At 49.0% G+C, this 15,808-nt stretch overlaps 1 protein-coding gene across 12 annotated transcripts; it reads right to left on the minus strand.

The window, feature by feature from the left end:
• Positions 1-261: 261 nt before the first annotated feature.
• LOC144723291 (ras-related protein Rab-5C-like) lies at positions 262-15,708 on the minus strand. Of its 12 annotated transcripts, none has more exons than XM_078601976.1 (7): positions 15,619-15,708; positions 14,872-14,926; positions 13,424-13,656; positions 5,987-6,138; positions 4,334-4,456; positions 2,923-3,016; positions 262-2,468 (listed from the first exon to the last, which is right to left on the minus strand). In XM_078601976.1, exons 3-7 carry the CDS (start codon positions 13,629-13,631, stop codon positions 2,356-2,358), a joined length of 690 nt encoding a protein of 229 aa, XP_078458102.1. In that variant the 5' UTR covers positions 13,632-13,656; positions 14,872-14,926; positions 15,619-15,708; the 3' UTR covers positions 262-2,355. The 12 variants fall into 12 exon arrangements, with proteins under 12 accessions (XP_078458102.1, XP_078458072.1, XP_078458124.1 ...); XM_078601946.1 differs by having other exon boundaries at positions 15,532-15,646; XM_078601998.1 differs by lacking the exon at positions 15,619-15,708 and adding an exon at positions 15,214-15,304.
• Between the last annotated feature and the right edge of the window lie 100 nt (positions 15,709-15,808).

The following is a 15,808-nucleotide window of genomic DNA, read 5'->3' on the forward strand; positions in this document are numbered from 1 at the left end:
GAACCAATGACCTACCCAATCCAAAGTCTTGACATTCATTGTTATTGCACTTGTAAAACCAATAGGTTCACTCACCACTGGGTGGAGCTAAGTACAAGCAAACAAAAAGGGTATAACCCCAAAAAGCTCAAGGGGACCCACAATTCATGAAAAATTATGGGTGAACCGAATGTCGACGAGTTATATCCTTGTATTTTATCTCGTATTGCGCCATCTTTGTCTCGTAATAATAATTTATCCAGGAGAGCCTGAGTCCTAAGATTTATCAGATGTCCTGCATTCGCTTTTTATTTTAAGATATCGTCACCCAATCCGTGAGTGTTTTTATGTGTGGGGGGAAACCGAAGCACCCGAATAAAAACCAAGCACGCGAGTGGGCAACACTGATCTCCATACAGATGTAGTGACTCGGCGCTGATTGTTGTACAGCAGCTGCAACTGCAGGTGGTCACTTAGCGCACACCAGAGGTCGCAACCGGGTACCCGATACCCGTACCCTACCCGATACCCGGCTACCCGTACCCGACTGGGTACGGGTACCCATTTGCGACCCTGGTGCGGCCGGGTACGGGTAGGCCGTGAGTCCACTGGTGAGTAACCGTTTGTCACTCATTTGCCAACGTCTTGACTCTTCACAATTCCAGTTCCTAGAATCAACCCACCCGCGCCTGCAACATGGCTTCATCCCAGAGGTCGCAATCGGGTACCCTACCCGATACCCGGCCGGGTACGGGTAGCCGGGTATCGGGTAAGGTACGGGTACCCGTTTGCGACCCTGGTGCGGCCGGGTACGGGTAAGGAATCAAAACCCGTTTGCGACCTCTGGCGCACACGCCGTTGAACATATACACGGTGTGTGTGTCGGCAGGGCGGAGGAACTGGGTCAAGGGTCACGGTAGATCTCGTGGAGAGGCCCCTGGAACCCTGTGGCGGGTTCGAGAAGGGAGGCGTGGCTAGGGCGGAGCTAAGCCGCGCCAAGGGGAATAAAAGCAGCGGAGAGTGAGAGCCCTGGGCTGTCGGTTCTGGAAGTGGACTCGTCTCTTCGTCGCTGTTGTCGTCGCACGATCATTGCGCGACTGGACAGTCGTTGGCTGTCTCGGTCGACGCCGTCGGTGCAACGCGGACAGGGTCGTCTCTGGGCCGGGTTGTACGGCAGCGTGGTCGTGAGAGAGGGGGCCGAAGTTGGTGGCGTAAACACAATAAAAGAAAAGGACGGTGCCTCCTGCGACTACCTCGTCTCCGACTGAGTGTGTGCGCGATACACGCCACACACACACAAGCCTCGAGAAGAAGAAGAGACCTACGACATTACACAGATGGAGGTTAGACCACTTGTTGTACGGCCTTCTGCTGGCCAGGGTTTTGGCACCTCAACGCCTATCGGGAGTTTCACAACATTTGTGTGTGATCCATCAACCTTTGCCTCCACTGCTGGATTACAAACCTGTAAAGCCACCACCACCTGGAGTTTGGACATATCTCATTTCACTGCATCGGTCTCATCTATTTTTCTTCTGAGACGTATTTTTGTCAACAATTATCTAATTTCACTACATCTATAACTCCTGTCTATATCTCTTATGTCATCCCACGAACTTTAGAAATCTAAAGCGGGGGAGGGGAAACGTTCTGATTTCGGCCCCCAATGGATCAGCACCACCATTGCACAGCACTATACCCTTGTGGGCAATGCAGATTTAGCGTACGTTTTTAACTCCACTTGATAAGTCACAGAACTTTGGTAATGCCCAGCATGAACCTGGTGCTGGTATGTGCAAACTGCCAGTGTCAAGTCCTACCATTAGTCTATTTTACATGTCCATGTTGGCACAAATGCATTTTGTCTGAAAAAATGTTTTAAGCTGTGGTTAACAAAGACTTGATCTGTGTAATTAAGAACTTCACTGTTAATAAAAAAAAATATGTTCTGCTAGAATGGTATTATTTTAATGTTAATGTTTTCCAACCACTTTTTTTTATAAAGGCATCTGTGAGGAATTTCCTGTTCTACAGATAATTGTATTTATGCTTTCTATGTCAAGACGAAATGCGTCAACCCTTTGGAAACCGTAAATGATGATCCTGTATCAACATCCGGTTTTGTGAAGGGGTTACGGGTATTCTAAGGGCTGGGCCAACAAGAAAAACTGAACTCGTCCATCCAGATTCACCCACAGTGTTGGCCACATGAGTTTCGAGGCTGTACGAGCCGCAAAGCAACAACACCCCACAGAAATCGCGAGCTGTATAGCATTCTTACTAAACATTCTGACAGCGCATACCAGACGAGTCTTACAATGATAATGTATAAGTACAGCGTTCCACGTACAAAGCGGAACAGATAATGCTTCGTCTTCATACGCAACAGGCCTTCCTCGTGTTCTCCCCCTCTGGAGGGTGGTCGATGCAAATGGTCTCGGCTCGCGCTTTCACGACCGTCCCCTCGCTGTTCTCCGCCAGCTTCTTGGCTACGGGAGAACATAAATAATGCGAGCTCACAAGACACCAAGCATGTCAATTAAAAGTGAATTGCTCTCACACTGCTGCTCATCCTCATTCAAAATACAGACACTCATCTTATTGTCAAATCCAATGTCTCAGATTCACATCTTCACAAGCATTGCACTGCTGTCAACAGGTAAATGACACGGGTACATTGAGAGTTGGTCCACCTGGGACCGAGACGACAATTGGCGCCAACAATTGTGTTTGGTTGCAAGCCAGCCGAAGAGCAGGTCGCTGCAAGACCGACATCCTCCACAGAATCACCCTGTCTGCATCCATCACGCAGTCTTTACACAACACCTGGCCTCAACATCGTCTCAGCAGATCTACCGATTCCACAGACATTGAATGAAACAAACACAAACTAATACCATGACTCCATAGCCAGTTTGTGGCACGTCAGCTCCAAGTACTCACCTAAAGTAAGGAAGACCTCCTCTACGTTGTTTCCTGTCTTGGCTGACGTCTCAAAAAACATGAGTCTGTTCTCTTTCGCGTAAGTCTTGGCGTCCTGAGAGGGGCGACACGACGGGCAATGGATGAGGCAGCCAGGCGACCAGCAGAACAATAGGCAAAGAGAGCTCATCGGTTTCCTCCAGTCTAAAGATTCTGAATCTGCTATTGTGCCTCCACACTTGGCAAGACGAGAAGTTAGGGGGGGGGGGGGGCAATGCGCGTGATTTCACACCCCATCTACATTATAAAGGAGGATGAAGCACATTGACTTACTCCTTGGTTTTATTCGGTAAAGTCACGTAGGTAAAAATCATAATGAAAAAACAACTAAATTAAATCACGACGTTTCGGGAGCAACACAAGCGTCCGTCATCAGGTGGGGACAACACAGCGAATTCTAGATTTGAAGCTTTCGTGACTGCAAGGATTCATACTCTTAGGTTTTTTTTACGTGACTTTACCGAAAAAACCTAAGAGTATAAACACAGCGAAGACAGTTGCTGAAATAAAAACCAAGGAGTATGGATTCTTGCAGTCACGAAAACTTCAAATCTAGAACATATTGACTTAATTTAAACAATAAAAATATACATTATTAAAATGACATCTATTGTTAAAGCATACGGCATTATAAGACACATGAAAAGTGTACTATCGATACAAAAAAGTCAAGTATTTGTCCATTCACTGCCGGATTAAGGCCTCCCCACAACGTGTCAGTCAATGGGGGTTGTTTGACCATACTTCACCACGCTGGTTAGTGTGGGTTGGTGAAGGGCGGGCCCAAGACTGATTCAGGTATAATTCATCATAACACATTAAATAATGTACTATAGTTTACGTCGGTTGAAAACAGTATTTCCAAAAAAAAACGCTTGTGATCCGAGCCAAGGAATTGAGCCCACGCCCTTAACACGTCAATAGAGCTGTAATTGTGTCCATTCCCGCTGACTTTGGTTCATCCACATCGTGGGTATGGTCCTTATTTTCCCTATAAAATGTGCAGTGTCAACTTTGCCTCATTCCTGGCTATACCCCCACATTTATTCCCCACCCGCCCCCCATAAAGCTCCCTTTCCCCCGGTCATCTGTGCTGTTCACTACCTGCCCCTGTTCAAGTGTAGACTCAAGACTTTCCTTTGTTGCTCTGGCTATGACTGACTATATTACTTTGTAACTGTATAAGAAGTAAACATGCCCACTGTTTTGTGTACAGTGACTTTATTTGCGGTTGCATTTCGTCACTATGTAAATCCACATTGCATTGCATATCCCCATCCTTTTCTCCCATGCTTCCCCTCCCCCCCCCCCAATTATGTTGGAGAGTCAGTCAGTCCACGGCACCACCGCCTCCCCCACAAATAGAACCCACCTCACACGGCACTCGCCTCTGCAGATGCAGGTCGGTCTTGTTCCCGGTCAGAGCAATCACCACCGCCGTGTTCACCTGCTTCTTGAGCTCCGTCACCCACACCTTGGCCCTCGAGAAAGATTCCTGCAGCATCGGCAACATGCGTGGAACCATACTTCCACCGACCCTGCCCCTCCCCCCCGAATCCATTGCTGGATGAGGGCCTCCCTACGCCATGCTGGTCGTCAGAGGTTATTTGAACATACTTCACCACACTGGTCAGTGATGGCTGGTAAAGATAGGGAGCATAGATGTGGGAGCATCAAAGTACGGTGCAACAATGGATGTTGCTACATAGGCCTGCAAGCTATATTTACAAACTATGTATGGTGGTTACTCATTCAAGCACTATCCAAGCTCGAATTGGTCAAGTCCAAAGTATTCGCGAGCTGCGAGCATACATTTTCATAAAAATAAGCGTTTTTCATTCCAATACATAAACACAGCATGAGCCAAGAAGTTGAAGCATCATTATTGGTGCAGCAGTACGATGCCTATTAAGGAGGAGAGTTGGTTCAGAGAAGTGAGGCGTTGGAATGATACACGGTGGGGTATAAGGGAGGAGAGAGGGTGGTGTGAGAGGTGAAAAGGAGGGGGAGGGTGATAAAGTGATACGTGAGTTTGATAGTTCAAGTATGGATATTAAAATGGGTACAATATAAGTCTACCTTGACATCTATCCTCATCAAAATGGTATCATCTTTGAAGAACCACCCACCGGATGTATTGGACAACTCATTTTACACCATTCTCAGTGGCGTAATTGATCCTGGTGTAGTAATTGACCCCGGGGTAAGGAATAACGTTTTCCCGTACCTCTGATTAGCACGGTTGGCGATGCACGGTGCTAAAGAAGTTCAACAAACATACATACAATTGGGGCCTCCTCGTCCAATTTCCCCTTTCGTTGTAGCCCCGTGTCTGGGCCTCTCTGGCCCACCCGTGGGCTTCGGTAAAGTTGTACTGCCTGCATGCTCAATAACTACACCATTGGGCACTCTACCATCTGAATAATCTAAATTATTAATAATTAAATACATATTTTGTCATTCCACTCCTTTTTTTATCTCCTCCATAATTCATGAAAATGTAACTTTAACATTCCTCTTTCACATTAGTTTTTTAATGAGCACGATCTGATATCGCTGGTCCATGACGTTCACCATTTGTGTCAGCCTGCCACGTGCTCTCCTGCTGATGATCTTGTGCTGTCTCACCAAGTCTGGCCTCCAGAGGTTTTGCAGTATTCGCTGTGTTTGAATGCAACAATATTAATAGATTCGAGGGGGTTAAGCCCTGTTGGCACTGGCCACCCGTCGCCCATAATTATAATTAAACAGAATGGGTATCGATCTGATCTGCTATTGTCTTATTATGCATTCTTGTCTGTCCCTTGCCTCCTCTGTACATGAGGAAAGGCTGAAGAAAAAAAACTATTGCTGGTGTTCAACATTGCACCGAAATTGTCTTTGACTTCGAATTTAGATGGGAAGATTGAGCCTTTAAGCAGGGGCGGTTAACCCCCCCGCCCACCCAGGCAGGCTGTGACAACCATCACACAAGCGCCCGGCATCACCACGACGATAGCTATGCCCCCCAGAGGCGGACACTCACCTCGTCCGTGATGTCGTAGACAATGATGGCTGCCTGTGCACCGCGGTAGTACATGGGCGTCAGGCAGTGGTACTTCTCCTGCCCGGCTGTGTCCCAGATCTCGAACTTCACGAGGGCTGAGTCCAGACACACCGTCTGGCTCTGGAAGGCGGCTGCCATGCCGTGTACGAGAGGACACAACCACTGACAACGTTTGCATTTTTATATTTATAAACATAAAACAATTAATGGCATTTATAATATGGGGGAAAAGGCAATGGTATTGTGGTGCCACGACCGCAGAGCAACTCCGCAAGCGCAGCGACTCCCTCCCGGCCCCCGCACTTAACACATACCCGCACGCAGCGCACCCACGTAGTGTCCTGGCAGGGGTTGCCTGGCACATCGGGTTTTAATCCGAAGGGCCCCTAGGGGGAGAGTCCCACGGTTTCCCGGTGCCAGGAGATTGGCCGACCCCCACAGGACAGGTTACATTGCGGTGCCCCTAAATTGGCTTAAAATTGTACGGGCGCAAAAAGAAAAGGTTCCCTGGGCCAAACGCATTGAGTTACACAACATTGGGGGGAAGATGGAGGGTGGAATATTAGGCATAAAGAGCAGACCCTAAGACGCGAACTACTGGGCACGGGAGAACAATGGGTGGGCGGAGCGGCAGAGAGAGTATAAAGGTCGGAGCCCCGGGACGATTGGGGCAGTTGTCTAAAACCTCCGGGCCGTCACGACCCACTCCCTGTCAGCCGTCCTGCCTCTTCAAGCCACTCACAGCATCCATGTGATGCCAGCGAGTGCTCCTGCGAGACAGTGAATGGGCAAGTCTTCTCTCGTCCTTCTCTCTCCGACTCTCTCAGCGTCCGTGTGACGCCGCGAGTCTAGTTTCAAGATACGTGGTAGGACGTTTGAGTAACTGGGTTCATGGGCAGAGTTACGCTAGGCTCTCCTCGCGAAATATTCCTCCTCCGGGTAATGCGTATTGGCGCCATTAATACACTCTAGTTACAGAATATCGGTGTAGCGTGATTTCTGTGTGTGTGGGGCAGAACCTCGGCGTAGCGTCTGTGATCTGTGTGTGGCACGTCTGAGTGAAGAGACGGTGTGCCCGGCGTGAGCGCGAGCGCAGAACTGCAGCGTGGGGGTGGTGTGAGTGATTTGAGCGTGCGCGTGAGGCGCGTGTACTGCAGGATATACGGCCGCCGTCGTTTGCGCGTGCTTGCGCTCGCGTGCGTGTTTACACAGCGCGCTTTACGCAGCACTTACACAGTAGAAATAGCGTTAATGGTGAGGCGTGCCCCATAGTCCTATCCCCGCCATTCCTTTTACGCTAGCATTAACCTCTGTTTGCACAGCGAATTATGGCTTATCCACGGGGGGGGGGGGGGGGAGTGTGCATATTCATACCGCCAAGGATAACCTCGGCTGTAGTAAGTCAGCCGTTCAGATATGTCCCTCACAGAGGGCGTTGGCGCGGGGGGGCCGATCACCCGATTGGCGGGGGCCCGGCGAGAGGCGGCCGAAGAGGAGGAGGGGGAAGTGGAGGAGGTGGACGTCGATCCTCAGTGTCATTTAACTTTTAAGTGATAAATACGGTTATCTATGATGGTTAAAGTGTAGCCCATGAGAATGCTCGCTCGTGCCACTGCTGGGAGACGGGCCTCCCACCAGAGGGAGCTCTAGAGAGCCCCTCCAGAGGGTATTTTGGTTTATTGGATAAGGTGGGAGCACTCACATTTCACCCCATTAATGCGTGACCTGTCAGTCAACAAACCAGTTATCTCCTTGGTGATGAAACTGCAGGGTTTTGTATGGTAGATAGCAGAAAACATTGCAGAAGCATATTTTTTCGTACTGTGCTTTTATGCTCTCACGTCTGTGCTCCCCCCACACCAACCTACCCACACTGATCAGGGTGGTGAACAGTGGCGGCTCCTGCAAAATCTCTCAGGGGGGGCAAATGTCTGGATGATTTGTAATAATTCTCCGGAGACGGATTCGGAATCGGTCTTCTTTATTTTCACTTCACGGTACACTTGTTCCCACACGCTCCGTTGCTGGCAGACAACGGAGAGCGGCAGACTCCCACAACTCCCACCGCGCACGTGGCACCCGGAGCCCCGTTCGCGCGTGGCTCTCACCCCGTTCAGTTCCCCGTCTCCTCTCGATCATCCCTCTCTCCTCCCTCTTAATCCCTTCGTCACGTGGTCCCCCCAGCCAATCCTCCATGGGCAATCTCGACCGTTCTCGATGGTTCCCTGTCACTCCCGGGATCACGCCTCTTATCCGGATCCCCATTAGCTGGGGCCCCAATGGCTGGGCCAATCACCCCTGATGACATGCCGTGATCACGCCGGCCCCACTATAGCTGTTATTACAGAGTGATAAGGATAAGGTCCACCCATGCAATGGATAAATTAACAGCTTAAGCATGTAAAGGCAACTTCACTTCTTTAATATTAATGAAAAATAAAGTGACTCTTACAATACATCTTGTTTGTTTCTATACTCACTATTAAAACAAACCACTCAAGTTTCTTTTATTAAAGATTCCACTAGGTGGCGACAAATTATATTGTTGGATGAAACGTGCTTACGTATGATGACGTAAGCACGTATGATGACGTAAGCACGTTAGGGCGAGCCCTCCCGGAAGCCATAGAGAATGCATTGCAGCGCCCCCGTTCGAAAAAAAACATCTTTGAATGTAAGTCTATGGGACCACTCGGGGCGATTCTCAGCTGGAGGGAAATCGCCCAAAAAGAGGCGGTACTCCACAGAACGTAGCATGACGCTGATTGGACTATATCCAGAGGCACAGTGACGGCTAGCGTGACTCTGTGGTTGAATGACATTGGTGGTGCGTCGCCCAATCGCCCTAATGAAGAAACTGCCCCTGGTGGTGAAGTATGGTCAAAAAACCCTAACGACCCGCATGGTGTGGGTTGGCCCTAATCTAGCAGTGGATTGACAAAGTGCGATATATGTATGTTAGGCTTTTTGGGTGTGGGTAGTGGTGTAGTAGTTTACACACTGTGCTATGAACTGGGTGGCGAAAGATCGAATACTGGCTATGGCTGGCATCTGTGGCGAGTAATATCTGAACCAGTCGATTAGCATGGTTGGCTACCTACGGTGCAAAGAAGTTCAACATACATACATACAAACAATGGTGAAAGAATCCCCCATGACCGATAATGCATGCGAGTTATGCTTTCATCCAATTGTGTCTTGACAAAGAGCTGTAAATTACAATTAGTCTATTTATCTTAAACATTCTTACATATGTAGTGACTCTCGGACAACTTGCACTGTAGAGGTTTCTTTATTTATTATTTAGGGCGCTTCACGCAGATAACTTGGTCAGGGATGACACACTGATAGCTTGGACAGGGATAACGCACAGATAACTTGGGCCAGGGATGGCATGCAAGTAGCGACGATGCGAAGACAGCGACGGCCTGATGACAGCGACGGTCTGAAGACAGCGACGGTATGAAGACAGCGACGGCATGAAGACAGTCGACCCCGATCCCACGGCAGTCCCGAACCTCGACTCTCGCCTACTTTTATTCCCACTCCACCCCCGGCCACGCCCCCTTTCTCGAACTCTCTAGCCCGTTCCCGAACTTCCCAGATGGTTCCCCCCCTTCTCACAACTCGCTCTCTGTTAATGTCCACCCCTGTAATTACCCCTCGTGACCACTAGGCCACGTACTTTTCTTGCACCCGCACTGTCTCCACCCACGCACTGTCTCCACACCCGCACTGTCTATACACATACTTTAGTTTGGATGTGACAATTTTTTTGCCATCTCATTTCCAAACACTTTCACTTCATTACACACACGGTATAAACTCAGATACATCATGATATAAAAATGCATAGTCTAGTACAGTATTGCATTAGTGGTCATGTCTAACGGCAGTCCTTAACCAGAACTGCAAATTGAAGGTCCTATTTATTTAATCGCGAGGAGCAGTTGCACTGTGATTAGCGTTCTGGGCTATTAACCTAGTTTTATTCCAAGCCACAGCTAACATTAGTGGCAATTTATGTCTAAACCGGATTTTACTTCAATGACCTCTGTTGATATAACAGCTCTGCAAGCAGGTTCGCCAACATTCATACTGCATTCATAAACACGGGTGTACATGTATAGAAATACAAAGATCCCCCGTAAAGCCAAAGCACACTTTTGGTGCCAGTGCTATTATCTAGCAACATTTAGACTTAAAACATGCACCATTTTCGTTTACTCTATAAGAAAGAGAATGACGCAAAGGCGCGAGCAACCATAGACAAGCAGGAAGTCAGCAGCCGGATGGTGAGCCGGTACCAATAACTGCCAAGCTCTGCAGTCCTCTATATATTCATGTTTTCAGACATTAAGCGTTCGTACATATGGAAGGACACCCATGCGTACTAGTGGGGCAACACTCTATACTCGTACAGCTGGAAATATATGAATCAACTGTTTGAACTGCCATCTCCTAGCACGCCAGGGCATGGCAACCTTGATACCCACAGAAACGGAGTTTCTCGACATTTGTGTGATCTGCCAAACCTCACCTCCGCAGTATTACAGGCCTGTGCCACCACTGCCTTCGAGCACCACGACTGGGCGCCTTTGTCTCCCCAACTGATGTATAAGCACCGAACCAGTCACTCATCAAAGGCTAACTCAGCCTTGGGGAATATCCAGGATTAGTTCAGATAATCACAACTGATCTTAGCCTTGGGAGTCTGGTTTGGCTGGCACCTTCAAGTCCTGCTTAACATTATTCCTCTTTCAAGAAGCCACTTCTCCCCCCCACCCCCATTGTCATTGATGTAAAGCGCCTTCATATTTTATGATGAAAAGCTGTACTATACATGCTGTTATTCTTCTTCCTCTCCTTGTCATTGGCCGGAAACAAACTCGGGTTGCTGAATTCATCGTGCAGTGCAATAACTGTTATGGTATTGCTCAACATAAAATGTGGATTCGGTGGGATACAAAGACAAATATCCCCCATATAGCCTTGACAGACTGTTGAGGCAAGTGGGGTTAGCAAGCACCTATGAAGGCTAGCATTGCACACGAGGGGTGGGTAGCCAGCACCACACCCAACTGCCTTTGTCTCTACAGTGGCAATGTTTACACATTGCATCAGGTACTCATTTGAGGCCCAGTCGATTTAAATGAGGCCCAGGACCGATTCAGATAATCGTCACTGGTGTTGGCCATAAGCGGGAATAGAACTTGGGTTGCCGGTTTCCTAGCGCAATGCGCTAATCATTGCACTACCGCTCCCACAACACAATAACAACCGCCATTCGCCACTAAGTGGCAGTGACATCACCACGATGCTTGTGCCAGGCTATGTGCACCTTGAGGCCACGTGAAGTGTCGAACGCCCGCTGGCAGGAGGTCATGGGGCAGACCCAGATGGTGCCACGGGTCGACTGACTGAGATGATTGGCTGATGCACCACCTGTGCCCCTAGTGTGCCAACTTGCTGTGCGTTAGCCACCCGGCGCTCCGCTCGTTGTTGTGAGCGTCGCTTCTCCGCCCTCCGTTGTTGTTGGAGGGCGACTGCCTCCAACTGCCCAGTAGCGTCCTTCACAAGCCTCCTCCACAGAGGCCGATCTTGACGCCACTGGTACCAGTCATCGGCAAGTCCACTCAGCTCCACATCCTCCTGTACCACATCACTCCATCTCTTCACTAGCCCGTGCCGCGCCTGTTTAGCCCCTTCGATCCGGCCGAACAAAAGCTGTTTAGGCATGCGGTGACGTGGCATGCGGGCTACATGGCCTAGCTAACGCAGCCTTGCCTGCCGGAGGAGCTCACCGATGGGACTTTGTCCAGATCTTTCAAGAATTTGTGAGCTCCTCACACAATCCAGCCTGGTTAAACCCAGGATGGATCGTAGGCAGGCCAGCCTAAATGTTTCTAACTGGCGAAGATGTTCCATTAGGGGGGTCCACGTTTCGCAAGCGTAGAGAAGGGAGGGAATGACTGTGGCCGAGAAGACCTGAAGCTTTGTGCGGAACGACAGACCAGGTAGCTTCCTCACAGCGTTAAGCAACCGATGAAAAGATAATGCCGCTCGAATGATTCGGAGTGAGACCTCTGCTGTTAAACCAGAGCCGGTCATAAGCACACTGCCCAGATATGGGAATCTCTACACTCTCTCCACAACTGCGCCATCACCAATTGGGAGTTGTGGGGGTAGAGTGTCCAATGGTACAAAATACCCTGGCAGGTGCTTAGTTTTGGTGGGGCTGATGGTAAGGCCCCACCTCTTAGTGGTAAGCTCCAGGTTTAGCAGCAGCGCCTCCAATACATAACATGGTTGAGCAATAGGGAGCCATCCCTTGATCGCACCCGGGCATCGCTCAGCCTCCAATTATATCTGTACCAGATGGAAATGCCTCCGGTACAGCTATTGAAGGCCTCACGAACGACGTGGTCAAAATAGATGTTAAATAATGTGGGAGCAAGAGGACATCCCTGTCGCACCCCAAGGTGTACAGCGAATGGCTCCGACTCCCGGCCACGTAGTTTTACCTGGGCCCGCTCATGAAAGTCCTTAATGATCGTGAGCAGAGGGTCAGGGACTCTGAAAGCACGAAGAACAACCCAGAGCCCAGGCCTACTGATGGTATCATAGGCCTTGACCAGGTCAATAAAGCAGAGATGTAGGTCTTGTTGGAATTCTCTACACCTCTGCTGTAGCAGACGGACAGATAATATGGCATCCGTGCAGGACCGCCCTTTCCTGAAACCACATTGAGACTCCGCAAGCCTTTCCTCAGCGTGCCTAGCATGGCGATGTTGAATAATTATTGCTAGGACCTTTCCCGACACACTGAGGAGTGAGATGCCCCTGTAGTTGTTACAGTATGTGCGGTCCCCCTTCTTAAAGAGGGGGACCACCAGGGCATCCTTCCAGTCCTGTGGAACTCGTCCAGGCTGTTGTTATGATGTCATGTAGGGCAGTCTGTGCACAAACGCCACCCTCCCTCAGTATTTCGCTTGGGAGATCATCTCTGCCCGGTGCCTTTCCTGGTCTCAGACTCTGAATCGCCTTCAGTACTTCCTCAACAGATGGCACCTCAGCCAGTCACTCACAGGGGGTAACTTTTTCAAATATTTGGGGCACCGCAGCCTCCGCAGGGTCATCCCCACTTTGTCCCACGATGTTTCCCATATCGAGGGATTTCCCCTCCCCCAGGACTTCACAGAAATGCTCAGCAAATCTGCAAACCTGTTCCTGGGGGTCGGAGATTGGATCGCCATTTCCCCCCCCTAATGATGGTAATAGGTGTGGCGCTGCAGGTTACTTTTTTGATGGAGTTAAATAGGGATTTGTGATCGCGGGCCATTGAGGCAGACTCCATCTCCACAGCAACCCACAACACACAAACACATGCGCTGAATTCACACGGCCAGCACTCACCACCAATGGTGCTCTGGAGATTGTCGGTGAACTGGTCCAGGACGTAGCGCACCACCAGGCTCGACTTGCCCACCTGCTCGCGCCCCAGCAGAACCAGCTTGAACTGCAGGGCCCTTCTGGTCGAGGCTGGTTGGGGGGTCAGCTGGCGACCCCGAAGGCTCGAGGACATCTGGTGCCTCAACGAGACGTTGGTCCTCTTCTGGCCCATGGCTTCAGCGAGTGGGAGCTTCTACCTGCAACAAACGCGTTAAAGTCTCCTTACATAATTAGTCAAGAATGAGCAAGAGAGGGTTAATGCTGAATTTAATTATTAAAGCGATAGCTGAAATAGAGAAATAACTACGTGTTTGTGACCTAGTTCACAGTGTAGCTGGCCATATAAGCATTTAAATTGTGAAATAAAATCAATCTGGCGAAGAGTGGCATTATAATACATAATGTAGGTTTTTTGGGTTAGATCGCATCAATAAAAATGTGTCGTTAAACCCGCCACCACCTGACACACCCAATTAGTAAGGTTTGTCACGTAAACAGAATATGCCAATTCCTTATTAGTACAGCACAGCGGTGTGTTGGATAGCAAATCCACAACGTTTACAATCTGAGTACGACTTTTCGCCAGTAATTACAAACGAAGTGGGAGGAGGGGAGGGAGTAATGAATGCATGAAAATGACTATGGGTTATCCATTGCCGTTTTGGTTATGGAAATGGTAATAAACGTACATTATGCATGTACATTGTTCTTGCACCTCCTGTCGTTTACGTGCACTAAAATCACAGCGCCTGTTATTGTCTGTTCACAGGTAATCCCCATTGACGTATGGTGACCTGTATAGGCATTCATTTAAACAATACTGTGAAACGTCGTACTCGTAAACGTTGTGGATTCGCTCTCCAACACACCGTTGTGCTGTACTAGTACCGAATTGGCATGTTCTGTTTACGTGACAAACCCCTTGCTACACGATCTAACCCAAAAAAACCTGTATTTTGGATGATATTTGTCGCGAAAGCCTTCGTGTTAAACTGACATTATAATAGTGGGGTCATTCCACACAAGGATGCCATCAAACAGACTTTTGACAGCTCTGCGATGAATTTGAACCGTATGTTCGGTAGGGAGTCCGATGTTTTCACTTCACGTGTTGGGAGAGTGTTCATTTCTTAAAGAAGCTCCCAGCATGTGTCGCGAAACATCGGACATCATTTTTAACATCGCACGGTACATCAAGAGAGAGCTGCGATGCAGCACAACGGCGACATCCTATGCAGTTGACATTTAACAGACTTTCACCAAAAGCAATGACGATAGTTAAAGGCTACAAATGCAAAGGATGCCTACTGAAAATGTGTGGACTGAATGTGGATTTAAGGTTGCTAGACTGAAGATTTTGGAGTAAATTGGAAAGAAAATACTGCAACGAACGCAATACCAACTTCTCGTACGGGACAGCATTAGACGGAGGTTGTGGCCAATGGACCAAGCGGCCTCCGTTCACAGCTGCAAGGGAGAGGAGAAAAAGGAGAATTGCACACTTTTCAACATTTCCCTGGAAACGAAAATGTTTCCCAATTACACAGAAACACAACGTCTACATGACATGACCGCACGGTAAGCCAAACTGTCAATGTAAAATTCCCAAACATTGGCACACCTTAAAATAGCCCAAAGCAGTTTGTACAGCAGGTCGCGTACAGTCACAACACCATTACACAATTCACTTGGCCCTGGACACCATCCATGGCCAATTAATTACTTGAGCAGAAATTAAACGCCCAAACAATAACATGGAGACGATGTCTTTTTTGACGCACGAAAGCTGCTGGTTTGTCGCCGTACCGTGAACTTCTTTCGAAACGAAGTTACTGAAATATGTTGTTTCAAAACTTATATTTAAAACAGACAGGAACTGAGAACTTCCTTGTTTGAGTGCCTGCCCATCGCAGCCTTGCACGGCATTAATAAACCGGTGCCACGGCACGGCAGAGGGTGACTCGCACGCTCCAGCGCACACGAGCAGCTGGGTGAAGAAAGGGCACCGGCTCCTGCCCAGCCAACACGGGGTCCACGGCGAGCAAAAGAGAGAGGCAAAAAACACAGCTCACGTGGGAAGGGTCTTCGAGGAGTGTTGATCGAGAAGAGAAACACGAGTGGAAAATAATAATACACGAGCATGCACAACATATACACACCGCTGGCTCTGTTGGGCTGGTCCCTGTGTGGTTTCCGAGAATGGCTTCCTTATACCGAATAGCGAGCGGCGTTGCACTTTGAGCGGTGAGGTCACAGTGTATTGTAAAAGCACAAATAGGACTTATGCACATTGCGCATCACAGGCACACCCACGCGAGACGGCTTGACGTGGGCAAGACCGACGGTTAC

The sequence above is a fragment of the Lampetra planeri genome, chromosome 1 (assembly GCF_965212315.1).
Source record: "Lampetra planeri chromosome 1, kcLamPlan1.2.h2, whole genome shotgun sequence".
Taxonomy (NCBI): Eukaryota; Metazoa; Chordata; class Hyperoartia; order Petromyzontiformes; family Petromyzontidae; genus Lampetra; species Lampetra planeri.

What these genes read in the sequence shown, in the direction of transcription:
- LOC144723291 (XM_078601976.1), bottom strand. Translation starts at nt 13,631, where the DNA reads ATGGGCCAGAAGAGGACCAACGTCTCGTTGAGGCACCAGATGTCCTCG. An exon ending in TCTCCAGAGCACCATTGGTG is followed by an intron (nt 6,139 to 13,423) that starts GTGAGTGCTGGC and finishes ACGGCATGGCAG; the next exon opens with CCGCCTTCCAGAGCCAGACG. An exon ending in AGAGGCGAGTGCCGTGTGAG is followed by an intron (nt 3,017 to 4,333) that starts GTGGGTTCTATT and finishes CGCCCCTCTCAG; the next exon opens with GACGCCAAGACTTACGCGAA.